Raw genomic sequence first — 19,482 nt, forward strand, 5'->3', positions numbered from 1 at the left:
GCTGTTGTTATACATAAACAAGTGGAGCTGAGTACATGCTGTTGTATGTTCTTGTCAGAGAGCTGATTCAGAGCTGGCAGTCTGCCATTGACTAAGGAATTATCCTCAACCCTTCACATCATGTAGAGGGAATGTGATCAACTCATTCTGATCCTGTTACATTCCTTTCCAAGAACTGAGGATGTAAGGAGGCATGTCGAGAAGAACTCTGCAAAGAATGGGAATGCTGAAGAGCGACTTGTTTGCCATAAAGGAGGATGCAGTTCTCCTTGGTTCATCAGGGTAATAGTGATTTTGCTATGGATGCTTTTCTCTTCACTGGCAGGGAAGATTCCTGTATGTCTTTCCACTTTTTTGTCTGGTTCTATATCTGTTAACCTGATTTACATACGGGGAAAAAAGATTGTTCTTGCTGTCTGTCTGTTTGCCTAGAATAATGTGGTTTCAGGTTGTTAGTCTTTGGTGGTGATGCATTTTGTTCTAATACAAACAGCATAGCCTTTCACACGACACAAGATCCATTAAAGAGTATCCATCCTTTAGGGTAAAAAGATCTCAATGCTTGAGAAACTCTTAGAAGTATATAAATATATTGATACTCTAGAAAATGGATAATGTTTCCTTGTTCTCAACTCCTGCATCCACAGCCGTTATCACTGTAAGCTAGGTAATGTCAGTTGTGTAAGTGCATTTATAATGAATAAAGTCACTCGAACCACCAGGCTAAAAAAATCACTTTTAGTAAAACAACAAATGCAATGAACACAATAAGGTTAGTGCTTTCGGGAGAAATCCCTTCATCAGACAGACTGAATAAATATACGTGGAATATAAATCACATAGAACCAGTCAGAATTTAAGTAAAAGGCCACAGCCCCTTTAAAATAGGTTTAAGCAGTATAACCCCATTTAAACCTGGGCTTCTGTCTGCCCATAACTCAATGATCCAACAGACTTCAAAAGATTCCGTGCAATTGACTAAATCACCCCCTTGCAAATTCTCCCAAACTACCTGTAAGACCATAAACTTGAAAGAATGTCCAGCATTGTCCCTAATGTGTTGGTATAAAGCATTACTTTCTGTACATGTGTATGGCTGACAAATGTTGTAAGATCCTTTGTTTTAACTTACAATTGGTTTTACCCATATAAAATGAGGTACATACACAGCAGCTAGCTAGATGTATGACATTCCTAGTAGACAATCGGCATACAGTTTTGGGAAATACCTTTTACAAGTAATCGGATGTACAAAAACATTGTTAGAAATAAAGGAACAAGCTTTACAGCGTCTGCACAGAAAGGTTTTTGTATCTTAGACTCTGCTACTCATTTTTTACATTTTACTTTGAGTTATTCTAATATTGAAATTGATTTTTTAGACGTTAGGCTTATGTTTGATTCTTCTTACATTATAAATATGTCTGTTTACAGGAAACCTTGTTGGAGGAATAATTTGTTACTGCAGAATAGTACGCATCCTCTTTATATACTTTTAATAATATTGTTAGGGGCCAAACTTTTAGAATGTCCAGGATATGTACAAGGGACGATACTTTTGAGTTAGAGACCGAACGTTTAATGTCCCACTTAGTTGCTAGGGGTTATCGAGCTGAAGAGGTTTGCTGTGTTTTTTAGTACTAGTAAGACCTTTAGTCATACTAGGGCAGCTCCTTGGTTTTCTCAAAAGAGTTTTCAGAATAGGTTTACTTCAGTGAGTAATAAAGTGATAAATTGAGGTTACATTTGAAATATAGTAGTGACATTAAGGTGATATGTGACATTATATGGGGGAACTGGAAAATTTTATTGACAGATGAAGCCATCAGTAATATTGTTGGGAATGATCCCAGCATTACTTTTAAACATAATAAGAATTTAAAGCAAATTCTTTGTCCAAATAGGAATTTGAATATTGTTAAAACTATTTCCCTTAAGAGAACTGGAACTTTTTCCATGCAGACGCTGTAAAGCATCCAGTTACTTGTAAAAGGTATTCCCCAAAACTACATGCTGATTGTCATCCTAGGAATGTCGTATTCTAGCTAGCTGCTGTGTATGTACCTCATTTATGTGGGTAAAACCAATTGTAAGTTAAAACAATGGATCTTACAACATTTATCAGCCGTACACTTATGTACAGAAAATAATGCTTTATACCAACACATTAGGGGACAATGCTGGACATTCAAGTTTATGGTCTTACAAGTGGTTAGGGAGAATTTGCGAGGGGGTGATTTAGTTAATCGCATAGAATCTTTTGAAGTCCATTGGATCGTTGAGTTATGGGCAGGTAAAAGCCCAGGTTTAAATGGGGTTGTGCTGCTTAAACCTATTGAGGCAGCGGCCTTTTACTTAATTCTGATTGGTTCTATGTGATTTATATTCCATGTGTTATTTATTCAGTTTGTCTGATAACGGGATTTCTCCCAAAAGCGCTTACCTTATTGTGTTCATTGCATTTGTTGTTTTATTAAAAGTGAGTTTTTTAGCCTGGTGGTTCAAGTAACTTCATTCATCATGAATTTTCTTGTGCGTTTTATCACCTCGGACCTTTGGTGCCTCTTCGTTTATTTTCAGTTTTACTGCAATTGTTTAAGTACAGTAAACTTGCATGCGGTTCAGATTAATATATATTTATCTACACATTCTTAGCATGCTTGAGTATAGACCATTGCTGTGGTGTAGACAGAGAGAGAAACCCCTAACTACTGCCCAGCGACCTGGGTTTGATTAGCGTCTCAGGCATCTGAGGTGCTTGCAGGGAGAGATGTTTAGGCCTATCCTGTGAGGCAGGGCATTCGCTGATGATGCTTCCTGAGGGGAAATGTGGTCCATTGAGGGAAGTAACCCATGGACATGGATGGTGAATGCATGGAAGGGGATGAGGAAAGGGTAGGCCATATTGGGGAAAATAAATATCCATATAGAAGTATTTGGCCAGACCCTAGGCTGCCCTTAAACACCCTCCCTACCCTACAGAGAAAAGAATGATATGGGGAGACAAAATCTGGTATACACATATGCTTTGATTAATGTGCTGTTGTAGGGATAGCTTGATTTTTCTGAAATTTAACACAGAAGGTTATGTAACATCAAACTGTAATAAATTATTGTTGCCTGTGGCTTGGGTTATAGCTAAAAGAGCCCTTGGCCCAGCCTACTTATGCGGTTAAAAAAATAAACAAATAGAATCGTCCTGGACTGAAGTGCTAGCTGAACACACACCTGGATCTGAATGAACTTTTAACTTCACTGATCCCTTTGTGCCTTCTAGTTTGTCTTGGAGGCACTTTAGGCTTTCAAAAAGCATTACCTGTGTGACCTGTGGTGGAGATCAAAGGCCTTGCAGCCCCAGCAGTTTAAAGGGAGGGAGTAACAGATATGCTGGTGTCATTGCACGTTGCTTTTCCAATGCAGGGATCGTGACCAGGTTCCTGCCGGATATCTGATGTGCTGGTCTGCAGTTCTCCACTTGGTCCTTGCTCCCTGTTAGTTAGTTTGCCATAATGCCAACTCTCTATGAAGTTGGGGAAGTGGGTGACCTATAGAAGGGACACATCTAGGATTGTAAGACAAATGGTCTATTGAGGTACCTGGGGTGGAAAGTACAGGTTGTATGGAGACATAGACAAAGGATAGAGATTGGGTCTTGGGGTAAGAGAGGTTAAAAAAAGGCAGCTGTGGACACATTTGCCATATTGGTTAATTTTTTACAAGGGCCCTTTGTACCAGCTACTTAATGTCTCTTACTGTCCCTTTAGACTTGCACATTCATTTGATGTTTTTTGCATTTAGATACCCTGCAAGATTGGCATGTTTTTAATTTGATATGCTTGTTTATTGTTGATGTATGGCACTAACATATGCTAAAGCTCCTTGGGGGCATAACTGGAGAATGTAGAGAGGCATGTGCTCTTCTAGAATTGGACTGTGTGGCTGCAGGAGGCATGTGTGTCTTAGAGCATAGGATATGAAAAGTGAAATAACTGTGCCATGGAGGCATGTGCGTCTTAGAGCACAGGAAATGAACAGTGAAATAACTGTGCCATGGAAAAGGATCCTGAACGTTGAGTTCTCAAAAGTTTGTTAATTCAGAGGATCCTTTCCAGTTAAACTGTTGCAATGTTGTTTCCTGGATCTGGTATTTAAAATCTGTGTAATCCTGGAGCAGTAAATTTGCATGAAAAAAACTGATCTTGGTCAGAAAAGAATCCAGATTTTTTTTGAGAGAGGTCGTCTAATCTTGGCGTTAGATATTAACTTGGTGATCAGAAGTACTTTACTTCATTTGATCTTCAACCTGTGGGTATTCAGATCTGGATCGGATCCGAGATAGCCGCATCACCAGCATCTGATCTGAGCTCCAAGCTCCTCCCGTTACCCATAATGCCCTCCATCTCTTTCCTTCTCTCAAATCATGTTTGCCGCTTTCCAGCCCAGCAGTGTGGTCACGAGCTCCAGGAGTATAGTGTTTTTTTTGGTAAGTGTTTGGCTTTTTGGATAGCTAGTTTCCCCTAAAATTTTTACCTTTACCTCCCCTACACCCATGTCGACTGTCTGTTAAAAAAAGGTTAGTGTTTGTGTTCCCCTTTCCTCTCCACCCAGTTAGCGCTTGTGTGTGTGTGTGTGTGTGTGTGTGTGTGTGTGTGTGTGTGTGTGTGTGTGTGTGTGTGTGTGTGTGTGTGTGTGTGTGTGTGTGTGTGTGTGTTTGTGTGTGTGGCCCTCCTTAGACATGGCAGATGTACCAAAGCCTGTCTTTAGGAAATGCACAGAGTGTGGCCACCAGCTTTCCCCGGTTGATGGACACACTCTGTGCATTGTTTGTTTAGGTGTGGCCTATCTAGACATGGCCTGCGCGATTTGTGCAGGATTTAATCCCAGAGCCCTCAAAGACCGGAGGGCTAAGTTAATGAAAGGCCCCTTATCAGCAGCGGGAACTGCTGTCCCCGCTTCGTCTTCCACGGTAGCGGCCGCTACCTTGTCTTCTCCCTCCCAGGCCTCTGGGGCTCAAACCCCCATGTGTAGGTCTTTGAATTCAGACAGGAGGCACAAATATAGGCCCAGGAAGCAGTCCTCTGACTGCTCGGCACAGTCGGGGCTTCCATCTAAGTCTAAAACTCCTCCCAGGCCCAGCACCCCTCTGCTCTGTTCTCAGAGGTTTTCACCGGAGCTGACAGTGTCTCGGCCTCCTTCAAGAGGCTCCCCTCACCGGCACTCCTGGCTAGTGTCGGTGGCTTCATTGTCCCATTCCACCCACAGTCTAAGTGAATCAGAGATGGAGAGGATGATGCTGAAGTTTATCCACACCCATATCCAGATGGGGATCTTACCAGCCCCCTCTCCCTCTGGAGCGTGGAGTTCTCGGCCCTTCTTCGCCCCCATTGCTCTTTCTCCAATCTGGCCCTTGGTTTTGGAGTCCTTGAATCAGAGAGCTCTCTGGGTTGGAGGGCTGGTGCCGATGGTACCTAGTACCCTGACTCTGGCCATGGCCTTGAGCGGGTTGGATCTGAGCTCTCTGAGCCGTAGCGTTGGCTTTGGATTTGAGGGGATGCTGTTTGCTCCATGTTTGTCAGAATGCAGCCTTCCCCTCTGCATCTCTGCATCTGTGGGCTCACCTCTGACTCCCCCCATTGGATCCGAGGAGAGCGGCTCCATTGTTTGTTTCCCAGGATGTCTGCTGTCCCTTGACCTTCGACATGGTGGAGAGGGTCCTCTCGAGTGGTTTGAGGCCTCTGACCATCTCCTCTTCAGAATTCGCCCTGACTTCCTCGTTTCTAGGTATGGCTCCGACCATCCTGTCATCTCAGGGACAGCTCGTGCTTGATGTGCCCCAGGTTGCACCCATTAGGGAGCAACCCCCAGTTTGCGAGTCCCTCACAGAGAGTTGCACTGAGGAGGTCCCTCGCAAACACACATGTATAAGGAGGCACTTGGATTCCTCCCCAGAGTCCTTCACAGATGACACAAACTTGGAAGAAGGGGAAGGTTTCCCCAGGTCACCCCCCCGAGGATGTCTCCTTTGGAGACATCATGGAAATACTGCACCAAAAAGGGGAGTGGTCCACCCAAAAACCGACCCTGGACGAGTCTGTGGTCCTGGAGACATTCAGCATGGGCCCATCTACCTCTGGGTGTGTGTCCCCCTGATACACTGGAGGACCTTTATTACATCTAGGGCATGGAAGGAACTGGACACCGTGGAGCCAATTCCGAAAAGACCAGATAAATTCCTTAGCCCCCCCCCCACAGGACAGAGTCAGCTGGAGTAAGGGATCCTCAGTAGACGCTATAGTGGTGCCAGCTGCCACCAAGAAAGAGGTCGCTCAGGAGAGCTTTACAGTCCATCCTCCTGACTGAGAGCTGCGGTTGATGGATCGTCTGGGGAAACAAGTTTATGCTTCAGTTACCTTTCAGTTGAACTATATGGCGAATGTTATTCGACTTCAGCGAGACTTTGTCAAGGAGGTTGCTGAGTCGCCCCCAGAGCCCACGGCAGCAGAGAGCATGAAAATGTTCTCTGCGTGCATGGCTGCTCTCAAAGATGCGTCTCCTTTCCCATACCACGGAAGGGGCCGCTATGGTGGCCGGGTCTAGCATTGCCATGAGGTGCCACGCCTGGCTTCGGCTATGTCAATTCTCAGAACCCTTTAAGGCGTCCTTTGCGAATGCTCCCTACAATGGCTCTTTCCTGTTTGGGAAGTCCGTGTGTGAGACTCTAGTCCAGAGTGAGAAGGATGGGAAGACACTGTCTGCCATCGGGATCTGCTTCTCCGCCCCTCAAAGATCCTTCTCAAGGAATCAGGGAGGGTCGAAGAAGATTTGGTTCTGAAAATCTCAGTTCTCCAGGGACACTCAGGACTCTTCTTCCCCCAGAGGCAGAGGGGGCCAAGGAATTTCAGGTCACGAGAACCCTTCTCGGATAGACCTGCACAACAACCCTGAGGGGGTTGCCCAACTGCTCACCTTTGGAGGAAGTCAGGGGCCATTTCTCTTTACTCCCAGTGGAGTTGGGAGTCCGTTAACTACAGAATGTTGGATACTAAAAATCATATCCAGTGGCTATTCCATCCTTTTTGTAGCTCCATCTCATCAACCAAAACTCCTCCAGGATTTTCCACCTGCACAAAGGGAGGAAGCAGCACCGGAAATAAAAAAAAAATCTGATAATAAAGCGAGTCATCCAATACATCTCCCTAGATCAGTCCGGATCCAGGTTCTTTTTAGTGCCAAAGATAATGGGGGACCCCCATTCTGAATCTGTCCAGTTTGAACCTGGCAGTAGCAAAGGAGAAGTTCCGGATGGTCACACTTCAGTCAATTCTGTCCTATCTGCAGGCAGACGATTGGATTTGCTCGCTAGACCTTCAGGATGCATACTATCACATCAAAAAGGACAGAAGCTCCCGCAGGTTCCTTCGCTTCCGGATGGGGGCCAATCATTATCAGTTCAAGGCCTTACCTTTTGGTCTCACCTCAGCCCCCAGGGTGTTCACCAAGGTCATGGTGGTGGTAGCAGCTCACCTGAGGCTCTAGGGAATCCAGGTCTAACCATACCTGGAAGATTGGCTCCTTACTGCCCCCTCCAAGCATCTACTTTGTCAGTCCAGGGACTATTTCATTCTTCTGACGAACAAGCTGGGCATCACAATCAACCTCAGCAAATCTACTCTAGCTCCAGTCCAAAGATTAGACTTTATCGGAGCCCACCTAGACACTATACAAACGAAAGTCTATCTCACCCCAGAGAGGGTAAACATCCTGAGACTTCACATCTCTTGTATTCTTCAATCTCACAATCCCTCTGCGGCCACAGTTCTAAGGGCTGTTGGTTCCATGGCAGCCACCATTAACCTCTTACCCTTGGCGTGTGACATGAGAGTTCTCCAGCGGACACTAGCTGTTCAGTGGTCTCTTAGTACTACCGTCGTCCCATCCTGTACACATATCCCGGTCTTGCAGGAAGTCGCTTCTCTGGTGGATGTCCTCCCCGGAACTAGTCCAGGGACACCCCTTTCTTCCTTCCTTCCCCACAACCACAGTGACCACAGATTCCTCCCAGCGGTGGGGCATTGCTCGGGAAGGACAGTCCAAGGCACGTGGTCCCCTTCCGAAATCAACTTGCATATCGATGTCCTGGAGATGAAGGTGATTCTTTTAGCGTTGCAAGCCCTTCATGCCCATCTTTTTCTAGGGACTTTTGCCATCCAGTTGGACAACATGTCAGTGGTCTGGTATATCAACAAGCAGGGAGGAACCAGATCTTACCCCTTTGTCGAGATGCTATGAGAGTGTGGGAATGGGCGGTTTCCACTGGTCGCTTTCTGGAGGAAATGCACATTCCGGGATGGTCCAACATCCTAGCGGACAGGCTCAGCAGGACTATTCTGATGCCTTACGAGTGTTCTCCGAATCCTTCAGTAGCGGAACAGATCTTTCTCAAGTGGGGCTGGCCTTGCTGCGATCTCTTCGCATCTCCTTCCAACGCGAAGTGCAGCAAGTTCTTCGCTCTGAACCCCCTTCACGGGAAAGCCCCCAGAGGTGCACTGGTTCATGCTTGGCCTGTCGGTCTCCTTTATGCTTACCCTCCATTACCTCTCATTCCGAAGTTTCTTCAGAAAGCTTGCAGGCTGGGGAGCACAATAATCCTCGTCACCCCATTCTGGCCTTGTCAAGTCTGGTTCCCCTCTCTGTGATCTCATCTAGTAGTTCCTCCATGGATCTTGGATCCTGTTCTGGTTCTTATTTCTCACCCCTCAGAGGTTCCTCCTCCAGACCTGAACAGTCTTAAACTCACAGCGTGGCTGCTCCAGTTCCAGTAATGATTAGGGCTCCCGGTTTATCCTCTCCGGTTAAAGCCATTCTGGTGGTGGCCCATAAATCTTCTACCAGAAAGATATACCATAGTAAATGGAAATGTTTCTCTATTTGGGGCTCTCAGTGGAATCTAGACCCTTTTTCAGCTCCAATTCCAGCCATTCTGGAATTTTTATTTGGTATTTTTCAGCAGGGTGCAAGTTCTTCTACTGTTAGTGTTCAACTGCCTGCCATTTCTAACTTCCATGTGGGTGAAAACATGGCTTCCTTAGCTTTGTCTAGGCTCTGTAAGGACTTTCTTAAAGGAACTTTTATGTTACAACTGCCAGTTAAAGATCCAATGCCACCTTGGGACCTCACCTTTGCCCTACAAGCCCTAGTTTCCCCTCCCTTTGAGCCAGCTGTGTCAGTAGACTTGCAATTCCTTTCTTCGAAAACTGGCTTTTTGGTGGTCATTACTTCAGCCAGGAGGGTATTGGAACTCCAAGCCTTATCCATTAAAGTTCCCTGTATGGTTTCTTCATAAGGACAGGGTTTCCCTGCACACAAATCCTTCCTTCCTAAAGTAGCTTCTGAGAACAACATTAATCAAACCATCAATCTTCCAATTTTCTTTCCAAATTTCCAAAACAGAGGTGAATACAAGTTACATTTGTTGGATGTACATAGGCAGTTGAGGTTTTACTTAGAACGAAACCCTTCCACAAGTCAGACCAACTGATTTGTATCCTATTCTAGACCCTTTTTAGGCAAACTGGTTTCCAAAGTTACCATTGCTAGATGGATTTCCCAGTGTATTATCCGGGCATATTCTGACAAAGGCATCTCTCCGCTGGGCCTGATTTAAAGCCCATTCCACTAGATCCATGGCAACTTCAGCGGCTTCCTGGTCTAGAGTGTTGCTGGTTGACATTTGTTTTGTAGCTACTTGGTCCTCACCTCATACCTTTATTTCACATTACAATTTGGACATGGTATCCAGGGGTAGAGCATCCTTTGGCTCCACGGTGATCTGTAATATCCTTTCATGGGGGCCACCCAGATAAAGGTAGTTAGGGACTCTGTCCCACAATTTGAAGATCAAATGAAGTAAACTACTTCAGATAAAGATGATGATTTTCGTGTTTCACTGTTGCAGTCATCACATTTGGGTTTATCCCTGCCAGGGTAGCCTGAGTACCATAGGCTTAGTATTTCTGTGTCGGTTGCTGTCGCTTCAGGACTGATGTCAGGTCGTCAGTAGTATAAAGTAAGGCAGCCAATGCCATTACATCAGTCTTTCTTGCCGTGGACACCAAAGCAGAAGCATTTCTCACACGTGCCGGTCGGCCGCTGCCTGAGTTTCATGTATCGAATTGAAGCTTTAGTCTTATAAAGCTTAAGTATCCTGTTGGGGATCCTTTTTTCTTGCACTAACCGATGTCAGAAAAAGTTAATTGTCTCGCATGTGGAAAGCAAATACCACATCGAGACTTACATTCTTACTGCATCACTTCCTTAGGCCCTGACCAAGACATCCCCCTGCTGTTGCTTCTGTGCTTTGTTCAACGCCAGAACTATCCATTGTCTGGCCCTTATTGTAGCTAGATATTTTCGCTTATGGTCATCAAACTCTGATATGGCTTCGGTCAGCCATCCGACAGCAGATCTTCCGAAAAAAACATAAAGATAAAGACATAGACAGACCGCACAGGTCCAAACCTACCGACGGCGCTCCTGTTAAGCTATTAGTCAGTTCTCCGGTCCTCTGTGAGGAGTTTTCGCAGTCTCTGATGCTCACTTCTCTGGATTCGCAGGCCGCTACTGAGACCCTTTTGGAGTCCGGTATGCTGCAAAACTCTTCTTTGACTAAGGATCCTGCGGTTGTCTCTACCTTGGATGGGTCCGGAGCCGCTGAGCAGGCACCGGCGTCCGAGGAAGTCCTTCGCACTACCGATTCTTGACTCAAACCGACGTCTTCTTTCATGATTACTGTTCTTTCGAAAATGACTGAATTTCTTAGGCCCAGGGTATGAATCACACCCAAGAAACAGACGACCCAATCTCAGGCACCTGCTTCCTTGCCTCGGTCTCAAATGCTTAAAATGATGGAAGACCTTATCAAGCTGATCAGGGGAAGCCAAGCTACCCTCCTCCAAAAGGAAAAGAGATCTGTCCCCTGTAGTTTTGTCTGAACAAGAGTCAGATGACTCTGATGTGTCTGAATATGAAGACATGCAACCCCTCTCTACTTATGAGGATTCTGATGCAGAGGATTCCATCCCTTCAGCCTCTCCTCCAGAGGATTTTTCCTTTGGGGAAACCCTTCATATCTTCAGGGAGCTTTTCCAATGGGAGAGTCAGGACTACCCTCAGTCTAAAAAGAGACTCCGGGAATTCTTAGATCTTCCACAGCACAGACCCTTGCCCCCCCCCCCCCAGTCCTGCATGTTGTGGAGAATGTTTTCCTGGAATCCAGCTTGATTCTTGACATCCTCCCTTCTGCACCTAGGAAAACCAGACGGGTACTACAGAGTTCCTGACTCGCACAAATTCCTTTTTAAAAATCCTACTGCTGGCCCTGAGGTAATTTCTCAAGGGCCTAAAGGGATTAAAGCAATCTCTGCTAAGAATCCCACCCCCTCAGATAGGGATTCAAGAGCACTGGACAGATGGGGTAAAACAAAAAGTATACACCTCAGCTACTCTTGCTGTCAGGCCACTAAATTGTCAGTTCCACATGCTAAAATTTCAGCAACATACCTTGGAACTCCTCAAATAAAAAATGTCTTTCTTTCCTACTCGTGCAGAATCTAAAGAGTTAATGCATTCTGCAAGTCAAGTAACTAAACGCACCTTACACTGTGGTTTTGACGCCCTAGAAGCTTCTTGCAGGGCAGCAGTCACTGGATCTGTCCTTAGGAGACATGCATGGTTTAAGGAACAGCCCTTGCCAGACCAGGTCAAATCTAAATTGTTGGATGCCCCCTTGCACAAAGACAACTTATTTGGCACTAAGGCAAAAGAGGTGTTAAAGATGGAAGAAAAAGCAAAATCTATAGAGACAATTAATGATTTCTTACAGGTCCAGCCATCCGGGTTCAGCAGGCATTGTCCCACCAAGCACTGGTCCTTTCCTGCTCTCATTAGGCCAGTTCAGCCCAGACCCCGGGCAACCAGACCTCCCAGACAGGAGCCACAAGTGAATGCAGAGATCTAAGCAGTGGACTACTTCCACTTCAAAACCAGGGAGTTCTAAGCCACCCATCTATGGTAAGAACTCACAAAGACTCACCTCCCCCATCCCCCTCCCTCTGCCCACCTTCACTTTCCCCTAGGAGGAAAACTCTCCTTTCATGCAAGCACCTGGGCCACCATTACCAGTGACCACTGGGTTCTCAACATAGTGTCCCAGGGATACAAATTTTCCTTTCACACCCTTCTGACTCCAAAAGGTTTCCCAGATCTACCTTCAAACCAGTGGGCAGAGGTGCAAAAGCAAGTCCTTTCCCTGCTCTCTCTGAGGGCAGTAGAGCACATTCCTGCAGAACACAAAGGCCAAGGTTTCTACTCCAGACTTTTTCTGGTACCCAGAAAAGAGGGCACCTGGCGCCCCATCCTCGATCTATCCATTCTAAACATGTCCCAAAATTCAAAATGCTCACCCTCCAGCAGCTGCTACCCATGCTCTCCAAGGATGTTTGGCTAGCCACCCTAGACATAAGAGACCTACCTCCACTTTCCTATCAGGGAATCATGCAGGAAATATCTCTGTTTCAGGGCAGGATCTCAACACTTTCAGTTCTCTGCGCTTCCCTTTGGCTCATCTCCTGCTGCCAGAGTTTTCATAAAATGGCTGGCTCCAGCCATTGCCTTTTGCAGACAAAGGAATATCCAGATTTACCCATACCTAGACGACTGCCTAATTCAGGCAGACAGCCAGGAAAAGCTGTTCAAGCACCTGGCCTTTGTAAAGTCCCTACTAACCTCCGTAGGGTATACAATCAGTGAAAATAAATCCAAACAAGTGCCCACCCAAAGGGTTATACTCCTGGGAGCAAGCCTGGACACAGCGTCCCAGATAGCATTCCTTACACCAGAAAAGCAAACTTTCCTAACAGCCTACTTCTCCCAACTAGCCACCAAATCCCAGTTATCTGCAAGGAAAATCCTGAAAGCTCTGGGGTTCATGGCATTTTGCATACTACTCATTCCATATGCCAGACTGCATATGAGCAAACTTCAGTGGTACCTAAAAAGCCTTTGGTGTCAACACTCTCAAGACCTGGAGACTCTTTTACCTATAGTACCTTGCCTCAGAAAAGATTTTCTTTGGTGGGCAACAGCATGCTTCCACAACAAGGGACTACCTTTCACACCACCCCCTGCCACCAAGACCCTCACCACAGACACATCAGACTATGCCTGGGGTGCACACTTGGACGGCAGGTGCATACAGGGCCAATGGAGCCCACAGCAAATCCATCTGCACATCAACCAAAAAGAGATGATGGCTGTCCAGCACGCCTGGATAGTTTTCAAGCCCTTTCTCTCCCCAGGGGCTCTACTGATCAAAACAGACAACACCACTGTGATGTGGTATATCAACAAGCAGAGAGGGACTCATTCCTACCCTCTATGCAGGCTGGCCATGACCCTTTGGCACACAGCCTCTGCCATGCAACTCCATCTGTTAGCACAATTCCTGCCAGGTTCTCTCAACTCTCTGGCAGACCACTTAAGCAGAAATCTTCTGGAACCACACGAGTGGCAGCTCAACAGAAGAACCTTCACCCTAATAACTCAGAAATGGGGCACCCCGAGGGTCGACCTCTTTGCCTCCCACACCAAATTCTGCACCAGGGAACATCACTGCATGGCTTGGAAAGTGGATGTCCTGTCCTTCCCCTGGGTCAATCTATCGGTCTATGCTTTTCCTCCACTACCCCTCATACCCAGGGTACTGCTCAAAATCAAGGAGGAAAAACCAAGGACAATTCTTAATAGCTCCAGACTGGCCTTGCCAGCACTGGTACCCCTTGCTGCACAGCCTGTCCCCACTGCCACCATGGCATATTCCTCAGATTCCAAACCTCCTGACCCAGAGGGAAGGGGAATTCATGCATCCCCAATTGCAGAAACTCAGTTTGGCAGCTTGGCTTATTCCCTAACCCCCAATCAATCTGCCAACCTCAGTAAACAATTTCTAGATGTCATAAGTGAGGCCAGATGTCCCAGCACTAGAAAGTCTTATGGTGACAAACAGAAAAGGTTCTGCACCTGGATTCAGGCTAATGGAGCCAATACGGCACAGCCCTCCCTCCCTCTCATCCTGGATTACTTAGCTGACCTACTGCACAGTGGCCTCTCTTTTTCTTGTATTAAAATGCATGCCTCTGCTATCTCTGCTCATTTTCCCACTGAGCAGCCCCTTTTTCTCACACCCTTTGATCAAACAGTTCCTAAGAGGGGATACAAACTTGAGGCCACCCAGAAGAGCACCAGCACCAGCCTGGGACCTTAACTTTGTGTTGGAAAAGCTTACCTTGCCCCCCCCCCCCTCAAACCAGCTTCTTCGACAGAGCTAAAATTTCTCTCCTGGAAGACCGCTTTCCTTCTGGCCATCACTTCAGCCAGAAGGGTCTCCGAGCTACAAGCACTCATGGCTGTGGAACCCTTCACCATCTTCCATGCTGACGGGGTATCCCTCAGGGCTAACCCATCCTTTATCCCCATGGTGGTGTTAAGTGTGGCTCTCAACCAATCCATTCATTTGCCCACCTTTTTTCCCTAATCCCCAGAACAAGGGGGAAAGGATCCTGCACTCTCTAGATGTGCACAGACAGCTCAGTTTCTGTCTAGACAGGACTAAGTCCTTCAGAAAGTCTGATCAATTGCTGGTTAGCTTTGCTACAGGGGCAATGGGCAAAGCCATCTCCCAACAAACCATTTCCAAATGGATAGCACACTGCATCCATTTCTGCTACAAACAACACAGAAAGCCTCCCCTCAAGGGGGTCAGGACTCACTCCACCAGAGCAGCCTCCACCTCTGCAGCTTTCCTCAGAGGAGTCCCCGCCAGGGACATCCTAGAGGCTGCCACCTAGACATCTGTTCACACCTTTACAAAACATTACCACCTGCCTCTTTTCTCCAAATCCAGGGCAGGGTTTGCCTCTGTAGTCTTGCAAGGCATCCTAGCCAGCCCCTAGTTTCCTTGACTGCCTCCACCCATTTCCTCAGCTTTGAGAATCAACCCAAATGTGATGACTGCAACAGTGAAACACGAAGAACATAGTACAGTTGTGTACTCTTACATAAATGTAGATGTTTGAGTGTATTCACTGTTGCAGTCCTGGTTTCCCTCCCTCCATCCCCCCTTTTTTTGTTTGTTTGTTTGTTTTATCATCTTCTCTTTCCTTACAAGGGACTTATTGGTATTTACTTTCTACTGGTGGGGTTCTCCCACCAGAACCTGGCTCCTACTTGGGAACTCCTGACAGGTTAGGGCAAGAAAAACTGATGTAATGGCATTGGCTGTCTTACTTTATACTACTGGCGACCTGATGTCAATCTTGAAATGACAGCAACCGACGCAGAAATACTAAGCCTCTGATATTCAGGCCAGCCGAGGGCTACCCTGGCAGGGATAACCAAAATGTGATGACTGCAACAGTGAATGCACTCGAACACAACTGTACTTTATGTACTCACCATAATGTTCCATCTGAGTAGCTGTACTTCATTCAATCTTCAACCATCCCTCCCTCCTTCCCCCTGACCTTGCCACAATTGTCCTGTTTTGTTATTTGGGAGAGGTGCACACTTGTGGCTCTCCTTCTTATGCTTGGTCTAGATTGTCTGAACCTTTAGTGGTAAGGTTTCTTTGGGCTTATGTTTCTGATTCAACAAACTCAGTCTGAGGGAAGGAAGGAGATGGAGCTGTATTATGGGTAGGGGGAGGAGCTTGGAGCTCAGATCAGCTGCTGGTGATGCAGCCGTCTTGGATCCAATCCAGATCCAAATACCCACAGGTTGAAGACAAATGAAGTACAACTGCTCAGATGGAATGTTATGGTGAGTAAATAACTTCTATTTATTGGGCATTGGCAGGATGGGTACTTTCAGGATACATCTTTATCTGGAATTTCTTGCCGTCTGTGATGAATGACATTTACTAGAACAGCAAGTTCTAAGTGTGAAGTAGTTCTTTTTTTTTTTTTTTTTTGTTACTAAAATCAGAAGCGCTGTGAGGTTTTATTTTTAGTAATGTTTTACAGAAGAAGAGTAGCTTTTTCTTGGCACTCCATCTTTTTAATTTGGTAAGTACATGGGAGCAAGGGTACAGCAACATACATAGTGTTTTTTGTAGCTGAAATATGCTTTGCATACTGTCTGTGAAAGAAATGATTGGACAGCTATGTGAACTGTGCGTCATCATAAAGCAAATTCTTCTGAAATTCTGAGACATTCATGCTTCTTAAGGACATGTTTTAATAAGTATTCAGTGGTCATTCTGCCCTTTTAGACACCCCCGTCCATTAATTGTCACAAGGTAGTCCACTCCATGAACCTTAATTATGAGGCTGTACTGTATGTGAACTTGTGTGCTTAAATTTGTCATATTATTGATATAGTCATTTAGTCATCGGCTTTGGCCCTCTTCATGGTCAGTGAACACATCACATGTGAGACATCATGCATTAGGCAGAATGACCAACATGAAGGCTGGAAATGTTGAGGCCCAGAGATAAAAGAACTTGTGTGCTTCTAACCTGTCACACAGGCTAATGCCTCTCACTGCTGTGTTTTACAGGTATCCTAGGGCCTTGGATGCAGCTTTAGCAGGTCATGTGAAGGATGTAACAGATCACAGGGAGCAGGCTCTTTTTCATCAGTTTATCTCTTTATCTCTCAGCAGTGGCAAATACCAGGTAAGGAAGGAGCGTAACCCAAATGAAATTAAGAACATTTGTATGTACAAGCAACGTGAGCAACTAGTAATTCATTTACTGGCTCACTTTTATGCCAATTTCAGCTTTTGCTTGAATTTTATGCACTTGTGTTAGTTTGGAGATTCTAAAGTTTTCACCGTGTATGTGTGTGTGGTTGGGGGGAGGTAAGCAGGTAACTCTCCTTGCATGCAAACTGAGCACTTTCATGTAGTCTGTGGTTAGCACAGTAAGTTTCAGATTTTCATTTATTTCATTTATTTTTCCTTAGTAAGGTTATAGGATTTTTTTGCAACTAGTGTAGACATGTTAGATACAAGTAACTGTACACTGTGCAATTGTAGGTTGTCAGACATATACAGCTCATGTTGCAACTTGTTTGCAGTGTTGTTGTCTTTCGGCTTTTCCCGGTTAGGGTTTGCCATAGCGGAACTCCGGTCCGCTAATGATTGGCAGTAGATTTTCACGAACGCCGAGGTGCCAGCTCGACGTTCAACCTTCAACGAAGGCACGCCCATTTACGCATGTGTTTCGACCGCCCACCCAACCACGGGGAGGACATGCAGACTCCACACAGAAGGCACTCCCCGCACTCCAACCAAGAATCAAACAGGAGAACCTCTTGCTGTGAGGCAACAATGCTACCGCTGCACCACCGCGGAAGTCTATTAGTCTAAATTGGCTCTTCTGTTAGTTTCATTTGTTTTAGTATTGTGTGGTAGGCTAACAATTGTTGTTGTGCCCTAGGCAACTGTGTCTTCAGTACTGACATAGAGGGAATTTTAAAACAAAGCAGTTAATTGAAATTATCATTTTCTCCTAGACCTGCTTCACCTAGTTTGTAAACTTTCTGTGGCTGGTTTAATTCTCCTCATCTGTTTGCCTTGCCTGAACATTTTTTATGTAACATGTTTGAAGAAGCATTTCTTAGATTGAGTAGCTGTAATAATAGTATGTGCAGCATGCTTTCACTGTAACTGCAGTTTTACAGCTATGATATTCAAATGCACTCCACTTGTATATGCCAGTGTTCTGGTCAGATTGCTCGTCGTCTGTGCATCTTGTGAATATTCTTTCTCTGTGTAATTGTTTTTACCATTTAAGTTATTATGAAGCAATAAATTCTGTACTTTTTTTTTTACTAGTTCTTAGAGGACTCTGACACATCCCTATTTCTCAGCTTGAACCACCCGCAGCCTGCTGTCCGATTGTTGGCTGTCCAACATCTTAATGAAATCATCGATGCCTCACAGGTATTGTCAGGTTATAATTAATCTTCCATGAATTGCTGTAGGCATAGTGGTCTGATTTGGCATTGGGTTATAACAGATGTGCATTTTATCCAATTAGGAAGGCTTTGACAGTGAATTTCTAAAAGAGGCTGTTTTGGAACGACTGAAAGATGAGAGTCATGAAGTTGTAATGTCTGCACTGAAAGCTTTGGAAGTAAGTTGTTAAAATGTATAGTATGCACAGTGTTGCTTTTTTGCTTGCTTGTTTTAACTTGTTTTTGGATGGAATTAAAATCAAGATATGAAAAGTAGTTTGTGAAAATTAAATGTGGACAACTTAAGCCGTGGCACGTGCATTAATTACTGTGATCTATAGTGTGTAAGACTAGATAGGTGTGTGTGTCTTTCGGCTTTTCCTGGTTAGGGGTCGCCACAGTCGAACTCCGGTCCGCTAATGATTGGCGGTAGATTTTTACGTGCCGACTTGCTGGCCCTGACGCACAACCTTCAACGAAGGTACGCCCATTCACGCATGTCTCCACACAGAAGACGCTCTAGCTGAGAATCGAACAGGACAACATCTTACTGTGTGGCGACAACTCTACTGCAGCACCACCACCGCAGTACGTGTAAGACTAAATAGGTAGTGGTTCTAATCTCATTGCAGGCCACTTGTTGTCTGTGTGTGTGTCCCCCTGCCAAACAACTGAGAAACCCTCATTGGCTAACAAACTGCAGTGGTTATGGCCCACCTCATTAGTAAGTGTATCTCATCCAGGGACAGTGGTCATAACATCCCTGTATTTTTCTCTTATAAGACACATTATTCAGTACAGTGCCCCTTTCGGCATGTACCTCATAAAGCACATACAGCAGCTGGAGAGACCACAAAGATTCCTCACCAGGAGAGTCCAGGGCCTCAAACATTTACCCTACACAGATAGGCTAAAGGCCCTGTCCCTCTACTCAGGCTCCTCTGTCTGGCATACAAAGCAGTCTCAGACCCCACCTTGATGGGACTGCTACATATCTGCAAGTCAAGCTCCACTCGAGTAACCCGCACCCATGACCTCATCCTGGTTTTTAACATTAATAGGACTTGTTGGTGGACAGATTTGTGTCCCAGAGACTCCCCCTTCTGTGGAATAGACTCCCACTCCATGTCAAGCAGAGTAACTCATTAACCCTTTTTAAGCACAACCAGGATAACTGGATGGGGAACAGAAAATTACACCCTTGGGATTCCACCTGTGTCCTTGCTGGACAGAGACATCGGGTGCTGACTCAGAACATGGGCTGAATTCTTGGCTAGGCTTTTAATGGCCTCAGTGGCCAATAGCCTAGTAACTTCCTATGGTCCTGTGACATTTAATCTTGAGTATTATGGGCAAGGAAGCTCTTGTTAAGGATCCCCTGTAGAAAGATAACAATGATTGACTGTCAAATGTTTCAGTAAAGAAGGCACACAAACCTCAACAGCCAAATTTTCATTTTTCCGCTGT

The 19,482-nt window shown here is 45.5% G+C and overlaps 1 protein-coding gene across 2 annotated transcripts in view; it reads left to right on the forward strand.

Moving 5' to 3' along the window:
- The window catches only part of HEATR1 (HEAT repeat containing 1), a 1,780,420-nt gene that overhangs the window by 355,159 nt on the left and 1,405,779 nt on the right, over positions 1–19,482 (forward strand). For both annotated transcript variants that reach the window (XM_044059100.1, XM_044059109.1), the window contains exons 11-13: positions 16,613–16,730; positions 17,894–18,001; positions 18,099–18,194. In XM_044059100.1, the coding sequence (XP_043915035.1) occupies positions 16,613–16,730; positions 17,894–18,001; positions 18,099–18,194 (322 nt within the window). The remainder of the gene's footprint in view (positions 1–16,612; positions 16,731–17,893; positions 18,002–18,098; positions 18,195–19,482) is intronic.

Source organism: Protopterus annectens, chromosome 1.part2 (genome assembly GCF_019279795.1).
Source record: "Protopterus annectens isolate FY-2018-M chromosome 1.part2, PAN1.0, whole genome shotgun sequence".
Lineage (NCBI taxonomy): Eukaryota > Metazoa > Chordata > Ceratodontiformes > Protopteridae > Protopterus > Protopterus annectens.